General features: G+C 37.2%; 1 protein-coding gene across 1 annotated transcript in view; it reads right to left on the bottom strand.

Moving 5' to 3' along the window:
- GALNT18 (polypeptide N-acetylgalactosaminyltransferase 18) overlaps window positions 1–21,278 on the bottom strand; it is a 328,962-nt gene that overhangs the window by 21,515 nt on the left and 286,169 nt on the right. Inside the window, exon 9 of the mRNA XM_081314130.1 lies at window positions 20,310–20,405. Coding sequence (XP_081170256.1) covers window positions 20,310–20,405 — 96 coding nt within the window. The remainder of the gene's footprint in view (window positions 1–20,309; window positions 20,406–21,278) is intronic.

The raw sequence follows: 21,278 nt of genomic DNA, 5'->3' as shown, positions 1-21,278 counted from the left end.
AAGCTATCATTGTTTCCAAGATTCTTGCACTAAAACGCCTTATTGAAATCTGTGTGATTCTTGCATCTTTGATTGTGCACTCTGTAATGGTGCTTGACACCTGTCTGCTGTGACACACCACCACTCTAGAGAGTCTCTTGATCATCAAGTGATCATCAGATTTTGAGGGAAGGTGCACATGCAGAGAGCTGTACAATAATGAGGCAAAAGAGAAATTCCCTCCTCTGTAGGGATAATGCTATTCATGTAGATGCAGCCTGCTTTCTGCTTCTCTCTGCCAGGGAATATCAGAAATGGCAAGTACTTTGAATAAGGCTACTGAACTGAAAGACAAAGTTCCTACTGGCAACGGGTTTCTGAAATAAACTTCTAGGAATCTAGCAACTTCATAGGCTTCCTATGCTTATAATCCTTCTCTTAATTTAATTAATTATTTAATCCCTCCTTTAGTATTTTTATAAATAACTCAAGGCAGAGAACATACCTAATACTCTTTCCTCTTCCTATTTTCCTCATAACAACAACCCTGTCAGGTGGGTTGGACTGAGAGAGAGTGAGAAGGAAGGGGGGGAGGGTAAGAAACCTATCCCTGACTTAAAGTTAAAAATATGAAACTGACCTCATTTGTGTTGTGACCTCATTAACGTGCAATAATACAAATGAGGTCATTTTCATAATTACATGAAATCATGTAATACCACTTATGTAATTAAGTGTATTTGTACAATAAAACCTTTACCTAAATGACACCAATCATCATAGATCTTGTACAACTTAAAGTTAATATAAATATAACTTCCTTGTCCAGTTTATCTCAGATGCAATGGATTGTCCATCTATTTTGAGGTAATGTCCAGGATGAACTTTTGTCAGTCACATCCAAGTCTGCCAAAAAAGAATTGGTTCAACTGAGGTTTGTTTTTTTTTATTGAAAAGTTTTAAAATACATTTTATCTTTAACAATCCCCCCCTCCCCCTCCCCTACCTACCTTGTTGTTGTGGTTGTTCTGCCACTGCATACAGTCATTGAAACAAATACTGCCATGATTATAAATATTTCAGTGATCATGAAAATGAAGAATCTGTCAAGAGTCCATTTTACTCAGTCCATCTTATTCAGCAGCATCTTCTACAGACATTAGTTTCTATCAAATGCTTGTAAAAACCATTCAAGGAAGCATGAAGGCACTTATACCTGTCCCTGTTTTTTCCTAACCATCAATATTTGGACAAAGTATCATATGTAGGAGTCCTATTTAGCTATTGTGGCTCAAAACCATTGACCCCTCAGTCTTCCTGAAAATATCTAATCTGATTTCTGCATCATTCATGATCTTGGCTTTCCTGAATTGTGTACAACCTTTTTCTCTTCAAAGTTATTTTAGAAGATTAACGTGTCCATTTATTATAATTTATGATATGCATTAAACTGCCTCATATACCTTTCATCCTAATACAGATGTTTCAGTCATTTTGATTTTCAGTTGCATTCACACCTCTTTTCAAATGTACCTTACTGCACTTTTCTTTATATATATGTCATCCATCTGCTATAATCAGCATGGCTTTCACCTGAATAATTATCACAACACAATTATAAAGTAGCTAAGGTTTTTTTTTTAATCCCATTTATATCCCGCCCTTCTCTGAAGACTCAGGGCGGCTTACAATTTAAGCACAAACCAATGTGCTTAGCAATAGCCTTCATTCTATGTATATGCCTGCTTATTAGGGCTTTCACACACACCCCTAAAGCGGCACTTTTACAAAGTCAGCTTATTGCCCCCAACAATCTGGGTCCTCATTTTACCTACCTCGGAAGGATGGAAGGCTGAGTCAACCTTGAGCCTGGTGGGATGCGAACCTGCACTAATTGCAGGCAGCTGGTGTTACTTAAGGAGGCATTAGCCCACTGCTCCACCAAGGCTGTTTTCAATGAATTACCCACCATACTCTCAAGGCTTACAAATGCACACTTAGTTTAGATAAGATAAGATAAAATAACCTTTATTGTCATTTTTTACTGTGGGCACAACGGCACACATGAAAAATGAAATTTAGTTGCCCGCTCTCAAAGTGAAACACATACATGACACACATCTAACCATACTGTACTATATACAACATATGTATAGACCCACACCCCTACATTACATAACAAATAAATATTAAATAGTTTAGATACTTATAGTCTATCTATTAGTTAACTGGTTTTTGACCCAGTATGTATCATTCCATAGTATTTACAATTTTCTAGCCCGTTCATCCAGTTCTTCATTGCTTAATTTTCCCTATATTATTAATTTGGTGTCATTGGAAAGCTTAGCTCCTTCACGACCCACCAGTAGTTCCAGATTATTTAAATAGCTTAGATCCCAGTAACTATCCTTTGGGGAACTCTAGTACTTCCTCAGTGATAAAATTCAACACTTTCCCGTCTCATTTCTGTGTCTATTCTTAACCACTTACTAATCTGTAAACCTCTTGTTTAATCTTGTTTAATCTCTTTTAATTTTTGTATTCTTGTCTTTTAACATGTATTGCCCTGTTCACCGCCCTGAGTCCTTCAGGAGAAGGGCGGTATACAAATAAAATTATTATTATTATTACTATTACTATTATTATTATTATTATTATTATTATTATTATTATTATTATTATTATTATTATTATTATTATTATTCCATGACTGTGAATATTTAAAAAAAGAAGCTTTTGAAAACTGATTACTTATGTGCTGAAGGTGGGGGTTGCTGTTCTTGACAAATTACAATAAATTTAAATTGCTTTTAACTAATACACTATATTTCATTTCTAATATATTTTGGACAGTTTAATAAGTATATCATTGAAAAAAGTCCTTTTTCTTGTAGCATTAACTTTTATTTCGCCAGTATTTACTGTATGTACAGTACCTTCTCATCTTTCTCTTTTTGATACAATTTCTAATTTTGAAGGAGAGATCTTCTTGTCTTTTATACTTTATTTATTCTATTAAAGAATTTATAAGTTGGCATGGTCATGTGATTTTTCACTTTTATGACTGCATTGCTTAGCAGCACAAGTGTGAAATGACAGGAAGGAGACTGTCCTGTAGACATGCAGGTAACTGCATTTTGCACCATTAATATGCAGGTAACTCAGTGGTGGGATTCAGCCAGTTTGCACCACTTCAGCAGAACCGTAGCTAATTTTTTGTTTCCCAGGCCCAGAATGGAATTCCGGAAGTGGCATCCACACAGAGAACTGGTTGTTCACATAGTTGAATCCCACCACTGAGGTAACTTCATTTTGCACCATTAATACGCAGGTAACTGCATTTTGCACCAATATGAATTTCTGGTGATCTTCAAGAGTAGCCCATGTAAAGCCAAGTACTGTAGTCTTGACTTTCCTTTTATTGGTGTAGATCAAACAACCCTGGGAAGAGACCATTACTGTAGCAAGCTTAAGAAAAGGATACAGGAGAAAGCAATTTTACAATTTTCCACTAGACTCTTACATACCACCAGCAAACATCTGCGCTGCTGATCAATGGAGAACTGGCAGGATTTTCAGAAGTAAGATTTGATTGAAGTGGCATAGAAAAAGCAGTCTAAATAACAACTATAGTTATATAATTTTCTAACATTCAGTTGAGAAATATGCCAGTATTTCCACAGGGATGTTCTCTCATATTTAAAGCCTCTTTTGATATAATTCCAACCCTAAACCTTGGGACAAATTGAGCGAAATGATTATTGATTGTTGTCTGGGATCCCTAATATATATGAAAAAATCTCTATTGTAGCACCTCTTCAGAGTAAGATAAAAAGCATCAGTGGGCATTATCTCTTCTGATCTAAGACTGAGAAATATAAACTCCTGGTCTATTTCAGCCTTGTTGCTCTTTAACTCTTATAATGAAGATGGGATAAAAATAAATAATAAATAAATATTCCCTCTTTAGTTTAACAATTTGCTTAGGATATCCACTCACTTAAGTTTGTGAACAAGCACCTAGCAGGTTTACTACAATGTGGATATGTAACAATCAGTTCTGGGACAGAAGCGGTCCTGAGGTGAGCACTGTGGGTCCTAGCAAAGGAACATTTTATCCAAAATGGAAATCAATGAGCAGGGGGAAAAAATCTTGACAATTGAAAAAAAAGATCTTTAAAAATGTATTAATGAAGTCAACATTTCAAATATCTGGGGATTATTTTCCATGGTACTGGGTCTTGCAAGGTAAGGTAAAGGTAAAGGTTCCCCCGCACATGCGTGCTAGTCGTTTCCAACTCTAGGGGCCGGTGCTCATCTCTGTTTCAAAGCCGAACAGCCAGCGCTTGTCCAAGGACATCTCCGTGGTCATGTAGCTGGCACGACTAGATGCCAAAGGCGCATGGAACACTGTTACCTTCCCACCGTAGTGGTCCCTATTTTTCTACTTGCATTTTTACGTGCTTTCAAACTGCTAGGTTGGCAGAAGCTGGGACGAGTAACAGGCACTCACACTTGAGATTCAACCCGCCAAACTGCCGACCTTCTGATCGACAAGCTCAGTGTCCTAACCCACTGAGCCACCACGTCACTCTGGGTCTTGCAAAGAGGATACTAAATATGTACTGTATGATCTAGTCATTGACAACAATAGATAACTCACCTATTAATTATTTTGCTCTTATTTGCATGTTACAGAAACATATGTGATAATATAAAACCAAGTTGCCTTACAATTGAGTGTTCTGTGTGAACCTAGAAAATCATGGTGTGTCACTTAGTTTAATATAGTTTATTCAATAAAACATGTTTGTACAAACAAAATCATATGTCGTGATGAAACTTCACATAGGATTTCTGCCTTTTTAGCTGCCTTTCATTAGAATTACAGATAATCCTCATTTAGTGATTGTGTTGTTTAGTGATCATTTGCAGTTACAATGGTGATGAAATAGTAACTTGCAACCAATCCCTGCATTTATGATCTCTGCAGGTATGTAAAGCAAAGGAAAGCTGAAGTAAGTTCACAAATGCAGTTGTAGTTTCACTTAGCAATCAATTTGCTTAACAACTGAGTAGCTAGTTCTAACTGTGGTTACTAAATAAGGATTGCCTGTACATTTAACAAAGTGTGAGGATGAATAACTTAACCTACTCTGATTTTAAGTGCACACCTACTTTTACATCTTCAAAAAGCTGAACAGTGCAAGAATATAAAATGTGAAACAGCAACAAGTCAGTGCAAGGATGAAAGGAAGCAAGGTAATGGCATCAGCATGATACACTTTTTTTGATGAAAGACAACTGCATAGAGTTAAGGAAACTAAAAAGAACAAAACAAAACATGTTTGTCTCTGTGAATCTTCATCGTAAATTGTCCTAATCTGTCTGTTCGTTTTGAATGTACATTTATGTACATTAATTACATGCCACATATGGATTTCATATTTTCTGCTAGTTCATATAACACACTGTATCTTTAAGTATGTGAAAGTTTAAATGTATGTGGAAAATAAACATGGTAATCAACTGAAACTGTGGATAAAGATGTATACAAACAAAGATGTATACACACAAAAAAAATACTATAAAAGCAAGATGACTAATTAAATTACAAGGATTCCATTACTTTTCAACAACAGAATGAAACATCACCCATATTTCTCTTCATCCTATAAACCAAGTTTGCAATGTGCAGAATGCTGCTGAATACGAAATGGGTAAGATACAGCTCTGCGCAGAGCGGTAAAGGGCTAAAATCTAGGCAAGCAGGCACAGTAACAGGATTTGCAATTTTGTTCTCGTTAGCATAGGTTTGTATACAACACCCTGTTCAAAATGCACACAACTCCCCCCCCAAGAAACCAAGCATTATATCAATCAGGTATAAAGTCAAAAAAAGGGCTTGACTCTGTATCACTAATCTTTCTCCATAGCTGATCCTTGCAAGCAAAACTCCATCATGGCTGTAATACACAACAGAAACAACAAAACAAAAGCAACTGTGTCCAAAGAACTTTCTTTTTAGTATTTAATTACTGTTTTTCAAGTCAACTCCCATTTTTCTTGGCTTAGCCTTAGAGCAAATGTAGAACAACACTTCTCAAACAGAGATAAGCAAATGTGAATTGGTAAAATGTTAGTGTGGCATTATTGTAGCTAGGTAGTTTTACCTATTGATTTCTTTTTTAAAGAAATCTGCAGAAATGTTTATTCTCATGTACAATTAAATGTATGCATTTCAGATTAACTTTGTAGATGGCAAATTGGTTCAGAGTATGTGGACTCAGCGTATGTGGACTCAGAAGTGCCATGTTCCACCTGGCTGAGAAGCCACCAGAATATAAACTGACAGCAAACAGCACTCCTTACTAGCACCAATGAGGTTACCTAGTTTGGGTAATGAAATGTCTGCAAGAAAAGAAGCAAGCTCAGAGGGCACCAAGGACCACTCAAGTGCCATGTTCATCTAAAAAAGGTAAAGGTAAAGGTTCCCCTGCACATGCGTGCTAGTCATTTCCAACTCTAGGAGCCGGTGCTCATCTCCGTTTCAAAGCCGAAGAGCCAGCGCTTGTCCGAGGACGTCTCCGTGGTCATGTGGCTGGCATGACTAGATGCCAAAGGTGCATAGAATATTTAGAGTTACTTTTGGTCAAGGACTGCATCATACTGCTGTCACCACAAGCATAGAGAAGAACATTTTTCTGATCACAGTCTGGTTGCATGCTCCATCACACTAGGTACAATGCATATTTTATCTATACCACACACCACAACAGAAATAATCAGTGCTGCTTTTGAAGTTACAGGTAGTCCTCAACTTACAACAATTTGTTTAGTGACTGTTCAAAGTTATAACAGCACTGAAAAACAATGACTTATAACTGTTTTTCACACTTATGACTGTTACATGGTCACATAATCAAAATTCAGTTGCTTGGCAACTGATTCATATTTATGACCGTTGCAGTGTCTCGAGGTCAAGTGATTCCCTTTTGTGACTTTCTAACAAGCAAAGTCAATGGGGAAGCCAGATTCACTTAACAACCATGTTACTAATTCAACAACTGTAGTGATTCACTTAACAAATGTGGCAAGAGAAGTCGTAAAATGGGACAAAACTCACTTAACAAATTTCTCACTTAGCAATGTAAATTTTTTGGTAGTAAGTCGAGGACTACCTGTATTTGTAATTAAAGACATCCCTACCCTTTTGAGATAGTGAGTACATTTGGAATTTTGAGAGAATATTGTGGTTCATAAAAAGGGGGGGTTTTCCATAGAGGAGCAGCTTGTTGATTCATAAAAGGGTTTGCAATAGAAGAAATGGCTGATCACAAGAAGCCAATCTATCAGAGGGCAAACCGATAAAGTTGTTCATGGTAATCCACCTAGCTGTGCTGGATATTCACTATGAGCAGGCACATTGGTGTTCATGGAGCTACCTGGGACCCAGAAAGTGCCACTTCAAACAATTGCATGAAAGAAGAGACCAGCAAGTTAGCACTAATGGTGTTTACCTACTGACATTTTGTCACATCACTCTAAAACTTACAGAAAACAATAGAAACAAAGATCCTGGACATGCTAGTAAAATGGTTCCCAATCTGTGGGTTGTGGACCATTGGCGGTCTGCTAGGGTAAAGAATATGATCCACTGGAAAAAGAATATCATCCCCCTCGTGATTATATACATCACGAAGCCAAACAATCACCAACTCAACAACAGTAAATCCCAATATCTTTTACATATTATAGCATTTTAGTATCTTATTAGTATTGTATTATTAGGCTCAATGAAATTAGCTCCACAGATGCCTTTGCATAATGCAACATCCTCTGAATTTAAAAACTAATATTTTTTGTGATACATCAATGCATCAAGGACTCTTTTGCCCACTTGTGGTTAAAATGTTACAATCTGGAAAAAATGGATTATTGGCTTTCAAAGGACATGCATAAGGGATAGTATGTTTAAAATGATTATCTTATGTGACTTATGTCTGAAAATCCTACATGTGATAATAGAAATTTTTAAAAAGGGAGGGGGAGGCATTACTGGGTTTAAAACTTCCATAAAATAAGTGCTATTACCACACACACACACACACAACACACACACATACACACACACACACACACACACACACACAAAATTCAGAACTTTTAAAATACCTTTAACTTATGTATATTCCAGTTTGTGAGAGTTGAAGTGCCCAAACGCTCATTGCTGCATACTAACTTCAGGAAAAGTTCATAATGCTTCTCTAATCACCACCATAAGCTACTCTAACCTTTAGCAATTACCAGCACAATACAAAGTAATACCCTGTTTTAGGCAAGCAAACTACTTCCACATGTGTTAACACCAGCTGCCTGCAATTAGTGCAGGTTCGCATCCCACCAGGCTCAAGGTTGACTCAGCCTTCCATCCTTCCGAGCTAGGTAAAATGAGGACCCAGATTGTTGGGGGCAATTAAGCTGACTTTGTAATAATGCCGCTTGGGGTGTGTGTGTGAAAGCCCTAATAAGCAGGCATATACATAGAATGAAGGCTACTGCTAAGCTTGTAAGCCGCCCTGAGTCTTCGGAGAAGGGCGGGATATAAATGGAATTAAAATAAAATAAAAAATAAAAAATAATAATGTATGAAAGAACCCAAATGTTGGAACGAATTGGAATCTGCTGCCCTAATGTATAATTTACAAACTACATAAAAACAATGCTTCTGAAACAGGAAATCAATGTGTCTGTCTTTGAGCACTCTGCTGCTTCTTTGCTGTTATATATGATTATAAACTAGGCTTCAGACCAATATTCTTTTTCATTGCTCCTAGAGCTACAGATATAAAATTTACATCATTTTTTTATAATATGAAAAAGAAAAAAAGTCAATATATCCTTAAAATGATTTTGGAGTTAACAGTCATGGAATAGATTTCCTAAGATCTGGAATAATATCATTTTTATATCTTTCTCATCAAAGTGGAATAGTAAAAATGATAGGCTTTGGACTCAGATCTTTAGAAGTATGTTTTTACATATTCTCTTCAAAGCTCATTTTCTTTTTGCTTTGCTTTTTTTTCTTTTTGGCTGTCATCTGAAATTGTTGGACACTTGAACAGTTGAGAACAAGAAATGGGAGACATTGGAATTCTATAAAAGCGTGGGCATATTTATAAGAGTACAATGCATGCACTAATAATTAAATGTATGTATATACTGTAAATGTATGTATATAAATAGCTCTAGTATACCCTTATGTGTATACTGCAATCAGTACAGTCCTAAAGGAAATCAACCCTGATTATTCTTTGGAAAGACAGACACTGAAGCTGAAGCTCAGATACTTTGGCTTCCTAATAAGAGGGGTAACATTATAAAAGACCCTGAGGTTGGGAAAGATTGAAGACAAAAGAAGGGGAAGGCAGAGGATGAGATGGTCAGATTGTGTCATCAATACAACATGAATTTGGGCAAACTCCAGGAGACAGTGAAGAACATGCTGTGGTCAACGGGGTCATGAAGAGTCGGACACAACTTAGTGACTGAACAACAGCAGCAACAATCAGTACAATAGGAAGCATGTCATTATTTACTGGCAATGGCTAAGAGAAAAGCAAAGGATTTAGAAGTCTGAAAAAGTTATTCCCCAGATTTGTGAAGAATAGGGCGTACTTCTGCTCTGACTGTGACAAACCTCTGTGTGAAAATACATGACTCTGTCAACAATGTGTATTGCGCATACACAAGGAAGTTCAAATAGGAGTATGCCTGCAAAATGATGAAGAGATGATAGCTTCAGTGCATATGTTAGGATCTGCCATGGGTTTGCTAAAATTCAGGTCACCAAATAGAAGAGGTTTTAAAAAAAAATTGAAGAGAAGTCTTCCATTTTAGAAAAGGGACGCGGTGGCTCAGTGGGTTAGGACGCTGAGCTTGTCGATCAGAAAGTCGGCAGTTTGGCGGGTCGAATCCCGAGTGCCGTGTAACAGAGTGAGCGCCTGTTACTCATCCCAGCTTCTGTCAACCTAGCAGTTTGAAAGCATGTAAAAATGCAAGTAGAAAAATAGGGACCACTGCGGTGGGAAGGTAACAGCGTTCCGTGCACCTTTGGCGTCCAGTCATGCCGGCCACATGACCACGGAGACGTCCTCGGACAAGCGCTGGCTCTTCGGCTTTCAAACGGAGATGAGCACCGGCCCCTAGAGTCGGAAACGACTAGCACGCATGTGCGGGGGAACCTTTACCTTTACCTTCCATTTTAACCAGAGCATGGCAGACTAGTGTTAAATCACTTCCTTTAGATTTTTGGCCTCCATGATGCTCACTTGTCTTCAGTATTCTTTACAGTTCTGTGATATGGCACCAGGGCAGCCTGAATATATATATTTTTTTTAAAAAAGGGGGGGACACTCTTACATTCTTGTGCAAAAGAAAAGAAGAGGGAATATTGGATTTTATGATTTTGAAAAAAAGACATCTATTGATCTACCAAATCCAGTTGCTGAGCAGTTTAATATGCTTTGTAAAGGTCAAATTTTCCTATAGAAATGGTTCCACTACAATGAAAAAGAGATGTGTTACATTGTGAGAAAGGAATTCCATCTCTCTGAATTTCTTTCATTATTTGGATTTATCTCTGAACACTGGTCCCAGTTTATTCCAAAGGTGCTTTTCAAAAAGCAACTGGACCTTTTTTTTCCTCTTGAAGACGTTTTGCTTCTCACCCAAGAAGCTTCTTCAGTTGTGACTTCTCCAGTTCTTCAGTCAGAACTGAAGAAACTTCTTGGATGAGAAGCAAAATGTCTTCAAGAAAAAACAAAATCCAGTTGCCTTTTGGCAAAGCATCTTCGGGATAATCATAACCTGGATGATTGAGACTCTCCATAGACATTTAGTGTCAGTTTAGTTTTCAGGGCTGACACTGGACGAGGAGGAACCAGTGGGCCACGCATCCCCTTTGTATAAATATAAAGCAAATGGACTATCCTCTCAAGGCTAGAGAAAGCCTGACTAAAACACTGTTAATTCAAAATGATGGAAGGAATAGGCTTAAGATTTAAAATCAGTGGCTAGTAAATAGAGACAGCTTAATTCCTATATTCTACTGTTGGCAGTTTTTATTACTTATATGTGATTATTTATTTAAATGTATTGGCCACCCAACTCCAATTGAGTTTGCATATACAGTATATGTAAAACTTCTATTTCCATAATGCTATTTATCTAATGGATCTAAAGTCTATCTTTGCCATTGCCAATGCCGTTCACCAACTTATCAACTATTTTCTTTTCATGCCCTCCCAATAGGGGAAGCCAAGGCCTTTAGTATAAATCTGCCATGAATCAACAGTCTAGATGCCATTCTGGTGATCCCTAACCACTTTTTCTAATAAAGCTCATTTAATTCTTTCTCCTCCCTTCTATACTTCAGACCACTCAACTATTTGTTTAACTAGTTTTTGTGGAAAACTGGCTTGACCAATCATCTCCTTTCTGATAAAAGGCCAATACTTGCAGCATGTTTTTTGAAAGCTCTTTTTCTGCTCTTGGATATAAAGCACCATCTGTACCCATCATCCATAGTCAGATGGTGAGAGGACAAATGCTTCCTTGTGGCAGTTCTTCCATTCTTAATGGAACCAACACCAAGACTATTGTCCTAATCTTTTTTTATTGTAGCCAAAATTGCTTGTAATAACCCAGTTCATTCCTCTACTCAGCTGTCACTAATTCAAGCCAACCATTGCTACCATCCAAACTTGTAGCCAAATGCTTCCCAGCTTTCGATGGTCTCATAAACTGTGCTTTCTGAAGGAAATTGTAAGCTGGTCAGAGCCTCCTCAAGGATCAGATGGATTGTGCCAGAGCTTCATTCAAGTGCCTTAAATTTTACTTTTGCACCGTGAAGCCCCCCATTAATGTTGAAAAGCATGGCTGATTTTCTACAGGGTTTCTTTTCTCCATACAACTTAAAAAATAATTGGATGCTAAGTTCACTAGACCATTTCCTGTAGTTGCACAGAGCAGATCTATACTTGTTTGCCTGAAGCCTCAGGCTATGTTGAAAACATATTTAGTGTTCCCTCACTTGTTCTTGCTTCTGGAAGCTTCTCCCATCCCAAATTAGCATTTGTGTACCTCTGCCCTGCATTCCCTATCTTGTTTTGGGGATGAAGAAGAATTCAAGGTGGAATATGTTTTTATTTATTTATTCATCAAATTTCTACACTGGCCTTCTCACCTAAAGCAGACTGGGTGGTTTACAAATAGTATATTTAGATTCCTAGTGCAAAAGGAGCAGGCTGGAATATTTAATTCACTAAAAGGATCGCCTAGATATGAAAAAAATCATGGGGAAGTAACAGAAGATATTGAAACTGCTAACCTTTTTTGACAGTTCCATTTGCTATACCCTCAGGGGTATAAACCATTTCACACACTGTAGGTTCTGGTTTCAGAGTCTGCTGGCAGTTTTGACTCCAAGAAAGAGGAAGACTGGTTTGAAGAAGGAATAGAGAAAATTTTAAAACCACTAAGAATGAAAAATACATGTCCTTCAAGTTGAAAAAGAGAATACTGAATTCAGTAATCAATAGATGAAGACAAGAACTTTCTATTGTCCAATATCAAGAAAAAAAGGAGGCAGAAGACTGGGTTGGAAGACAAATATCTCCAATTTCAGCCAAAGATAGGGTTGCGGGACATCTGAATAAGCAAAGGAGAACATGGACAACTGGAAAGAAGGACAAATTGGGGGGGGGAAAGAGAACACACTGTTTGATTGCTAGGTATCCATAACAACAAATAGAGCAAAGAACTGCAAAAAATGTACTTGGCTTACATATATTTGAAATTGCCTTTTCCAACATCAGAGGTCTGTTTTTTTCAATTGCATCATTTTTCCAACTATCTTCATTTTCAAGAATTGGAAGGAGGACATGAGGACAAAAAAGAGAACATGTCTTTCTTTTTCATGACATCTGGTAATTCCAGCTCTCACTTCTGAGATTCCCAAGCAGGAGGAAAGAAAGAGAGATTGTGAGGGGGGGGATTTGCAAACTCCTGCTAATATGAAAATGGAAATAGCAAGTGAAATGGAATGTCCTCAAGCCACTCACAACTAGGGAGGGACAGGAGACATACCTGGTACCTCCTAGATCCAGTGACAAAAGAGAAACGTTTATGTATTTATTTACATACATTTAAATAATGCCTGATTCCAACCAACTCTGGACACCTTATGTAATAACAAGCCAAAACAATAAAATGGAGGATGTCTTGATGTCTGTCAAGAAAGAAGCCATACAGCATCTTATAAGAGCTTACCAATCAGCATTTCTCCCAGAATCTGGAAGAAATTTTCAGTGCCTTTCAGAACATTGTAAGAGTGGGAACCATGTGGGTCTCTGGGGGAGTGCAGGGAAGGAACCATGACAGAGGAGACATGTCTCCAAGGCCCTGATAGATGGCACTGTTTAGTTGAGGAGATCCCAATTGATTCCATTCTGCTGAAACTTAATAAATGGGGGGAAAAATAGAGATAGGTGGTTTCTCAAATAACCTCGCCCTATGCCATAGCTGGTGTAAAGTATGAGGTAATACAAAGATTGAAACTGGTGGGAAGGTAACAGTGTTCCGTGCGCCTTTGGCATCCAGTCATGCTGGCCACATGACCACGGAGACGTCCTCGGACAAGCGCTGGCTCTTCAGCTTTGAAACGGAGATGAGCACCGGCCCCTAGAGTCGGAAACGACTAGCACGCATGTGTGGGGGAACCTTTACCTTTACCTTTAATATATCTTGAAATGAACTGAGAAAAATCTCTTCTGCTGCTGGAAATATCCAGAACTTGCTGGTCCTTGCAAGACACTGTTTAAACAGTTTTTAGAGTCTATCCTCCCCTACTTTCAAATGATAGATTATCTGTTTCCAAGTTGATTATTAAAGTATAAGCTTAAATGGCTAACTGCAGAAACAGCTAATTTGATTACCTGCTCATTTTATGTTTCCAGAAAACAAATGCTGATCTGATGCAGATGAGATTTTTTTTAGAAATTCTCAGTAACAGTACTTTGTTTAGTAGCATTCTGTTAAAACCATTGTGTCATACCTGAATTACACAAAGCTGAAATTTAGCATTACACCAGTGATTTTTGTTTCAAATGATCTTTAAAAAATATGATAGTTCAGACATATGATAAAACACAAAATTACCTTATATTAGGGGTTTGGTGCCTTAATATAATTTCTGCTCACCTCCAAAGTTATTATTTTTTTAATAAATAGCCTTTTCTTTTTAAAGCTGTCCCAAACTTGCAGGATTTGGCATAATCCTCTTGCTTTGATATGTGGCAGAATGTAGTCTAGATTCCCAGGAGCAAAGGAGTACATTCCAGAGGAATAAGAGAGAGTGAAATGTAGATAGTGTGATTGGGAGGAAGATGGTAAAAGCCAGCTTCTCCCTAGAACTTCTCATTCATTAATGATGCAAATAGTTTGGCAGGATTCTGTCTATAGTCAAGCATATAGGGTGGGATAATTAAATAAAGAATGGCAATAGCAACATAGTGAGTGCAGCTTGGATCAGGGGACATGGATCTTGTGGAATATGATGCTCTTATGTGCAGCTCTTGAGCTACCTGATACATTCCTCTCTTTGGGAATCATATCATTGGCAGGACTTCAAGTGTATTGGGTATGCAGTCCCAATGTTGTGGCATAATTATAGTCCAATGAGTAGGATTCTGAAGAAATAGATATCAAACAAAAGATGTGTTTTCCAAATGTTTTGTGACATGGCTCTCACAGTCCCTCAGTCCCTCATCATGCTGCTTTAGTTTGATGGGGATGGTCCAAAGCTGATGGACCAAGATTGTTGGTTTTGATAGAGGCACAAAGGAGCTGATGAGTTGTTTTTATAGTGAGAACAATCAATCAGTGAAACAACTTGCCTGCAGAGGTTGTGGGTGCTCCAACACTGGAGATTTTAAAGAAGGGATTGGACAACAATTTGTCTGAAATGGTATAGGGCAGGGGTAGGCAACCTTGGCTCTTTTATGACTCATGGACTTCAACTTCAACTTCAGGAATTCCTGACTCAGGAATTCTGGGAGTTGAAGTCCATGAGTCATAAAAGAGCCAAGGTTGCCTACCCCTGGTATAGGGTTTCCTGCTTGAGTAGGGGGTTGGACTAGAAGATCTCCAAGGTCTCTTCCAACACTGTTATTCTGTTATATGCACTAAATCGCTTCCTAATACTTGCTAGCCTGTCTTCTATCCCAAGTCCAATTAATGCATTATTGACTGTTCTAATGAGCGCAGACCCCCCACCACATTTAGGAGCATGTAGCTGGAGGCTCTCTTTTTGTTGGAATGGGGGCAGCTCCTTCCCCATCTAAACAGGAAAACAATATACTATCTGAGAGCTTCATTCCAAAGCCTATCTGGCCTTGGATGTGGAAAAGGCAGCCCCCTGCTGTGCTTGAATAGAGGGAAGGGGGAAAGCTTCCTACCATTAGATAAATGGTATTGAATGCTAGATGGAATGGAAGGAAAACAGAACCATTCAGAAAAACAAATTTGATTCAGGGTCATGTCAAAGGCTAGTTAGACAATTGTAGTGTGGTTGCAAACACTTTGGGAAGTATGATTGTATAGAACTGGAAAATAATGGGGATAGGACAGTAGCAATGCATACTTTTTAATATTTGAATTTGCAATTGTATTTCACAAAGGGAGCAACATATTCTTAATAGGAAATAAATACAGTTCTATTGATAACAGTGCCAGAGTTTATAGCAAAAGGGTTCAGATCGCTAACTGCAGGTCATTTCCACAGGGAAAAAAATGCAACTTTTCATCCCATTAACTTCCATTAACTTGATCCCATAATGTTATTTCTGTAAATACTTTTTTAAAAAATGTTCTTGATAGGCAAAGAAGAGAAAACATAATGATAGAATTAAAGTATCTTACTTTCTAATGAAACCAGAGCTAATTACTTTAGAAAAGAACATGATGCAGGGAAGCAACATTTAATGGTCTTTCTTTTCAGACACTTGTTTCTATAAAACCCAAGTTAATGGAAGAATTATACCAGTGGTGGGATTCAGCCAGTTCGCACCAGTTCAGCAGAACCGGTAGCTAATTTTTTGTTGCCCAGGACCAGAATGGACTTCCGGAAGCAGCATCCACACAGAGAACTGGTTGTTCACAGATTTGAATCCTATCACTGAATTATACCCAAATTCATATTAACATTCTAGCTACTACTTGACATTTAATGGATCAAGTAACTAACAGATGCTTTAAAATTTGGCTGACAGTGTACAGACACATCAACTATGCAAAATCCTCTTCTCTCAACTGTTCTTCCAAATTCTTGGCCTTGGACCTGTGTCACTCTCTATCTAAAAAAATACTTTTATTGACTGCATAGTTTCACATGATACTCTTCTGTGTAATTTAAATGTTTGAACACTACTTGAAAACAACAGCAACAAAATAAGAACCACATATTAAATAAATCTGTCAAACATATAATAAGATGATTTTTATAAAATATATTTTGTAAAATAAGCAATGCAGCTGCAAATGGAGCTTCCATCTGGCCTGAATACTCCAAAAACAGAATATGCAAGTTTCCTATTTCACATCCCAGTGATTTTCTGATACTGTGAGCACTTGGTATTTTTCTTTGTATCTGGAATCTTTCAGCATGAAATACAATTTGCAAGCATACTCTAGAGCAGGAGTCCCCAATCCCCGATCTGTGGACTGGCAATGGTCCACTGCATGCCAGAAACTGGGCTGGGCAAACAAATGAAGCCACATCTGTGGGATGCAGGCAGCATGGAAACTCTCATCCCCTTCAGTCCACAGAAAAACATCTGTCCAAAGAACCGGTCCCTGGTGCCCAAAAAGTTAGTGGCTGCTGCTCTAGAGATGCCCTAGAATGTGCCAGGATATCGCAGTTTTTACACACACACACACACACACACACACACACACATCACCCTAAGGAGGTCACATCTAGCTTTAAAGAGTTTGCGACCACCTGCTTTCTTACAAGCCTACCATGTCTATATGTTTTCATAAGGAAGACTTGCTGACCACATCCCAGTTTCAGGATATTCATCTCACTGAAATATTGAAGTGTGCTTCATCTATACTAATGCAGTTTCCAGATTGAATAAATGTCTGTGATGCAGCATGCCAATTATTAAGATGGCCTAATGCATAGGCCATCTTAACTTGTCCTAGTCTAAATTTTCTTTTAATAATCCCCTTTTTTCTTAATCTTCTTAATCTATTCTTATAGTTTCCTATCAGCTGCTATAAGTCTTATTAATTTATTTGTATTTTTATTGTTTCCTTATTGTATTTATTGTAGGATATATACTGGTCGGCAGTTTGGCGGGTCGAATCCCGAGTGCCGCGTAACAGAGTGAGTGCCTGTTACTCGTCCCAGCTTCTGTCAACCTAGCAGTTCGAAAGCATGTCAAAATGCAAGTAGAAAAATAGGGACCACTACGGTGGGAAGGTAACAGCGTTCCATGCGCCTTTGGCGTCTAGTCATGCCGGCCACATGACCATGGAGACGTCCTCGGACAAGCGCTGGCTCTTCAGCTTTGAAACGGAGATGAGCACCGGCCCCTAGAGTTGGAAATGACTAGCACGCATGTGCGGGGGAACCTTTATTTTTACCTTTTATATACTGGTTTATAACTTTTTTTGTTTCATTTTTAAAATTTATAAATTATAGAAACCACTTTGATTTTTTTAAAGTAAAAAGCAATAGAAAATATTGAAACAAATGTTGGAAGCTGCAAGCATGATGCATATCTGTCTGGTGGACATTAAATTGTCTCCCAGCTTCAACAATAGTTGTTTTGTTCATCCTCTAATTCTGGATTATGAAGGCAGCAACATCAGATAGTTGAAACCATCTCTAACCATGGCCTCTGGGCAATAAAAACAGCATAAAAGAAGCCATCTATAGAGATAGCCAGTTGCAATTGAAAAAATAACGGCAGAGGTTTTACCACATTTTCATGGCAGAAGCCATGATAGGTATGTCCACATACATTCTGGTTCAGAAACATTTTTGCCAAATGTATAACCTCCAGAACATGGGTGGGCAACAGTCAATTATTCAGAAACTGGAACTAAATGATAACAGGTTATGTGAGATGCAGACCGGTTCAGGTCTATCTTCTCATCTGTATTCAAACTTGATAAACTGTAAAAACATATTCAGAAATTAATATGTTTCCTACATACCGTATCTTCATGTTGATATCATCTCCACAAGGAAATTCGGTGAACAGAAGTATAGGCCAGTAAAGACACAACATTAGGAGTTCTTTGCAAGTGCCAAAATATATCAAAGTCAATTTTGGAGAAACTCATCTAGTTCAGATCATATTGTTTTGTACAATTGATATTAATCTACATCAAGTCTACTTAATGAAAGTATAGTGCTAAACCTCAGTTTCTGGAAAAACTTACAACACCGATAGAACATTTATGTTGTACTTAGTTGCAAAACAGGTCAATCAAATCCAAAAAAATTGCAAATAATAAAACCTTTTATGTGCACCATAATATAATTACATTTTTTCCAGTCTGAATTTGCAACAGTCTCTTTAGCATTACCATAGCAGATAAAGGATACATCAAAACATATTATAAAATAATTCCAGAAGGTAAAGAAGAAAGACTTTTAATAACTTATGAATAACAGAAGAAGGATTTGGTTACTTGCAGAACACTGAATTTTGTTAGATTTTCCCCTTGGCAAATGATAGTTATTAAAAATAAGGTTGAGGAGGAGAGAAAAGCTTTAGCCAGTGCAGTGTCTAAGCAGACTCTGAAAATTTATCTTCATCATTCATAATTTACTCTAGTGTACCCTCACTAGCACAATCAATATTAATTACATCTTATACAGGAAAACCAATTCTACTAGATGTGAAAATGGAGGCTGAATATCTTTTCACAATTATATAGAAACAAAAACTGAGCAAAGACAATCAACTTCCCAATATTTCTCAATCTAACCTGTTAGAACTTGGTTCTTTAGTCAAATATTATGCATCCCCTTCACAAAATATGCAGATCACATTATTGGCAATGTATGGGCCACATATAAGAAGCTCAAAAAGAAAAAAAAGAATGTGATAAAGGTCTTTGGGGAAAAAAATCTTAAGGACACTATGAATATTTATCAAGTCATGATTACACAGTTCCACTAATTTGATTTAACAATACAATTTTAGATAGCACTGAGTCATACAAATTCACTTCTACTACTATTTGATATTCTACAAGTAAAACGTCTGAAGACAACTAATAGGTGCCATCCAATGATACATGCATGCTTAATATGGGAATGTAAGCCACTAGGAATTCCATGTGGGATTTCTAAGATGCCAATCAACTCAACAGATCATCCACAGAAAAGGTTCTCCTTTGGGCAACTACTTTCCTATCTCATCTCAAAAGGAACTAAACCGGGAGGCAAAAAATTATATTATTTATTACAAGTGCATCTCTCTAGTTTCTAATGGTCTTTGGATCTTTTTATCCCTGGTTCATCTTGTATTACCTAGAAAACAGACTTCTAGAAAATCACAATAGATTGGTCTAAAACAGGGGTAGGCAACCTCGGTTCTTTTATGACTCATGGACTTCAACTCCCAGAATTCCTGTCAGCTATGCTGACTCAGGAATTCTGGGAGTTGAAGTCCATGAGTCATAAAAGAGCCGAGGTTGCCTACCCCTGGCCTAAAATAAAACTCGCATAGCAACATTTGAAATGATTACATGATGTTATATAATGCTTCTATATCAAAGGCCAAAATTAAACCATGGGATTTCCATGCCTGATTGTTTCTTGAAAAGCCAAAAGAACTATAATTCTCTACTCTTTTATTATAAACTCAAGCATATTTACTGGAAGAATAAGTGTGTGTGCACATGTGTGTTGTAAATGACATTAATATGTGAGATGTAGAAACATAGAGGAAATAAATATCCATGAAATAGTTAATGATGCATTCACACTCTGGATTCTATTTTTTTTTTCTAGGAAGAAAAATAAAAGTCTATGCCAACAATTCTATGCATTCTTAATTTTCCATTGTGACTTTTTGACAAGGCACTAATTAAGAGATTCATAATATTTAACATCAGGAGGAAAGATTATTTCCATTTATTATTAACAGTCTTAGAAAGTATTGTAGTAGAAAAATAATTGCTGGTTACAATACGGTTCTTTCTACATATGGGTGAGTATAAGATGCAAGATTAATCTTACTAACCTGTGGTGTCATTCCATGGCAGATGTACATGATTGGAATATTTTCTGTATCTGGTCCCTGATCAAGACACAGATCACTTTTTAGGGAATTCTGAAGCTAGGAAAGATAGAGAAGAGGGGTAAGGACTCAGAAAAAAGAATGTAAATTGCTTGTTAAAACAGGACAAGAATTATACCTGTTTGCAACTATATTTTTGTAATAACTGTTTAAATATCATTGAGAGAAAAGGCTAATCTGTTTAAACTAAGTAAGAATACACAGTGTGAAATTTTGGCATAGACTGTAATATACCTTTTAATTAATTAAATTTAGGCACCACCTGACTCTGAACTGTCTCTGGACAACTTACAGTATAATAAACTGGGAAAGCACAATTCAAAGCAAAGCCAGGTGGGTTGTGGTCCCTCTATACAAAAGTGCAGATAAATCACATCCAACAAAGAGCACCATCCATCCCAATGCAAGGCCTGGGAAAACAACCAAGTCTTCAAGACCTTACAGCCAACTTTGCATTTAAAAAAAGAATTTCAATTAAAGATCAAAGAATTTCAAATCAATTCAAAATTTACTAGGATTCCAACAGTAAACTTGCTCAGTAAATGAGAGGTTTGTTCACTTTTGGCCAAACTTCAAATCATTAATGTGCATTTTCTAAAACAACAACAACAACCCCCCCATCAATTATTTATTTGTTTGTTTGTTTGTTTATTATTGGGACTTATATCCCGCCCTATCTCCCAAAGGACTCAGGGCGGTTAACAACAATAAAATACAATGATACAAAAGTTAAAAAAGAAATTAAATTAATAGCCAGATGATATTAAATTATTGCCAGATGATACAATGTAAATTGTGTTCAATATATCTTCCCAGTGCCTTGGATTCAATTTTTTAATACACAATTTGTTTCACAGTACTGCAAAATACTATTGCTTTGTATATAACAGTATAGAAATACAAACTTCACAA

The sequence above is a fragment of the Vipera berus genome (genome assembly GCF_964194415.1).
Source record: "Vipera berus genome assembly, chromosome: 1".
Taxonomy (NCBI): domain Eukaryota; kingdom Metazoa; phylum Chordata; class Lepidosauria; order Squamata; family Viperidae; genus Vipera; species Vipera berus.
The sequence above is the reverse complement of the archived record's forward strand: the minus strand, read 5'-3'. Positions and strand labels throughout refer to the sequence as shown.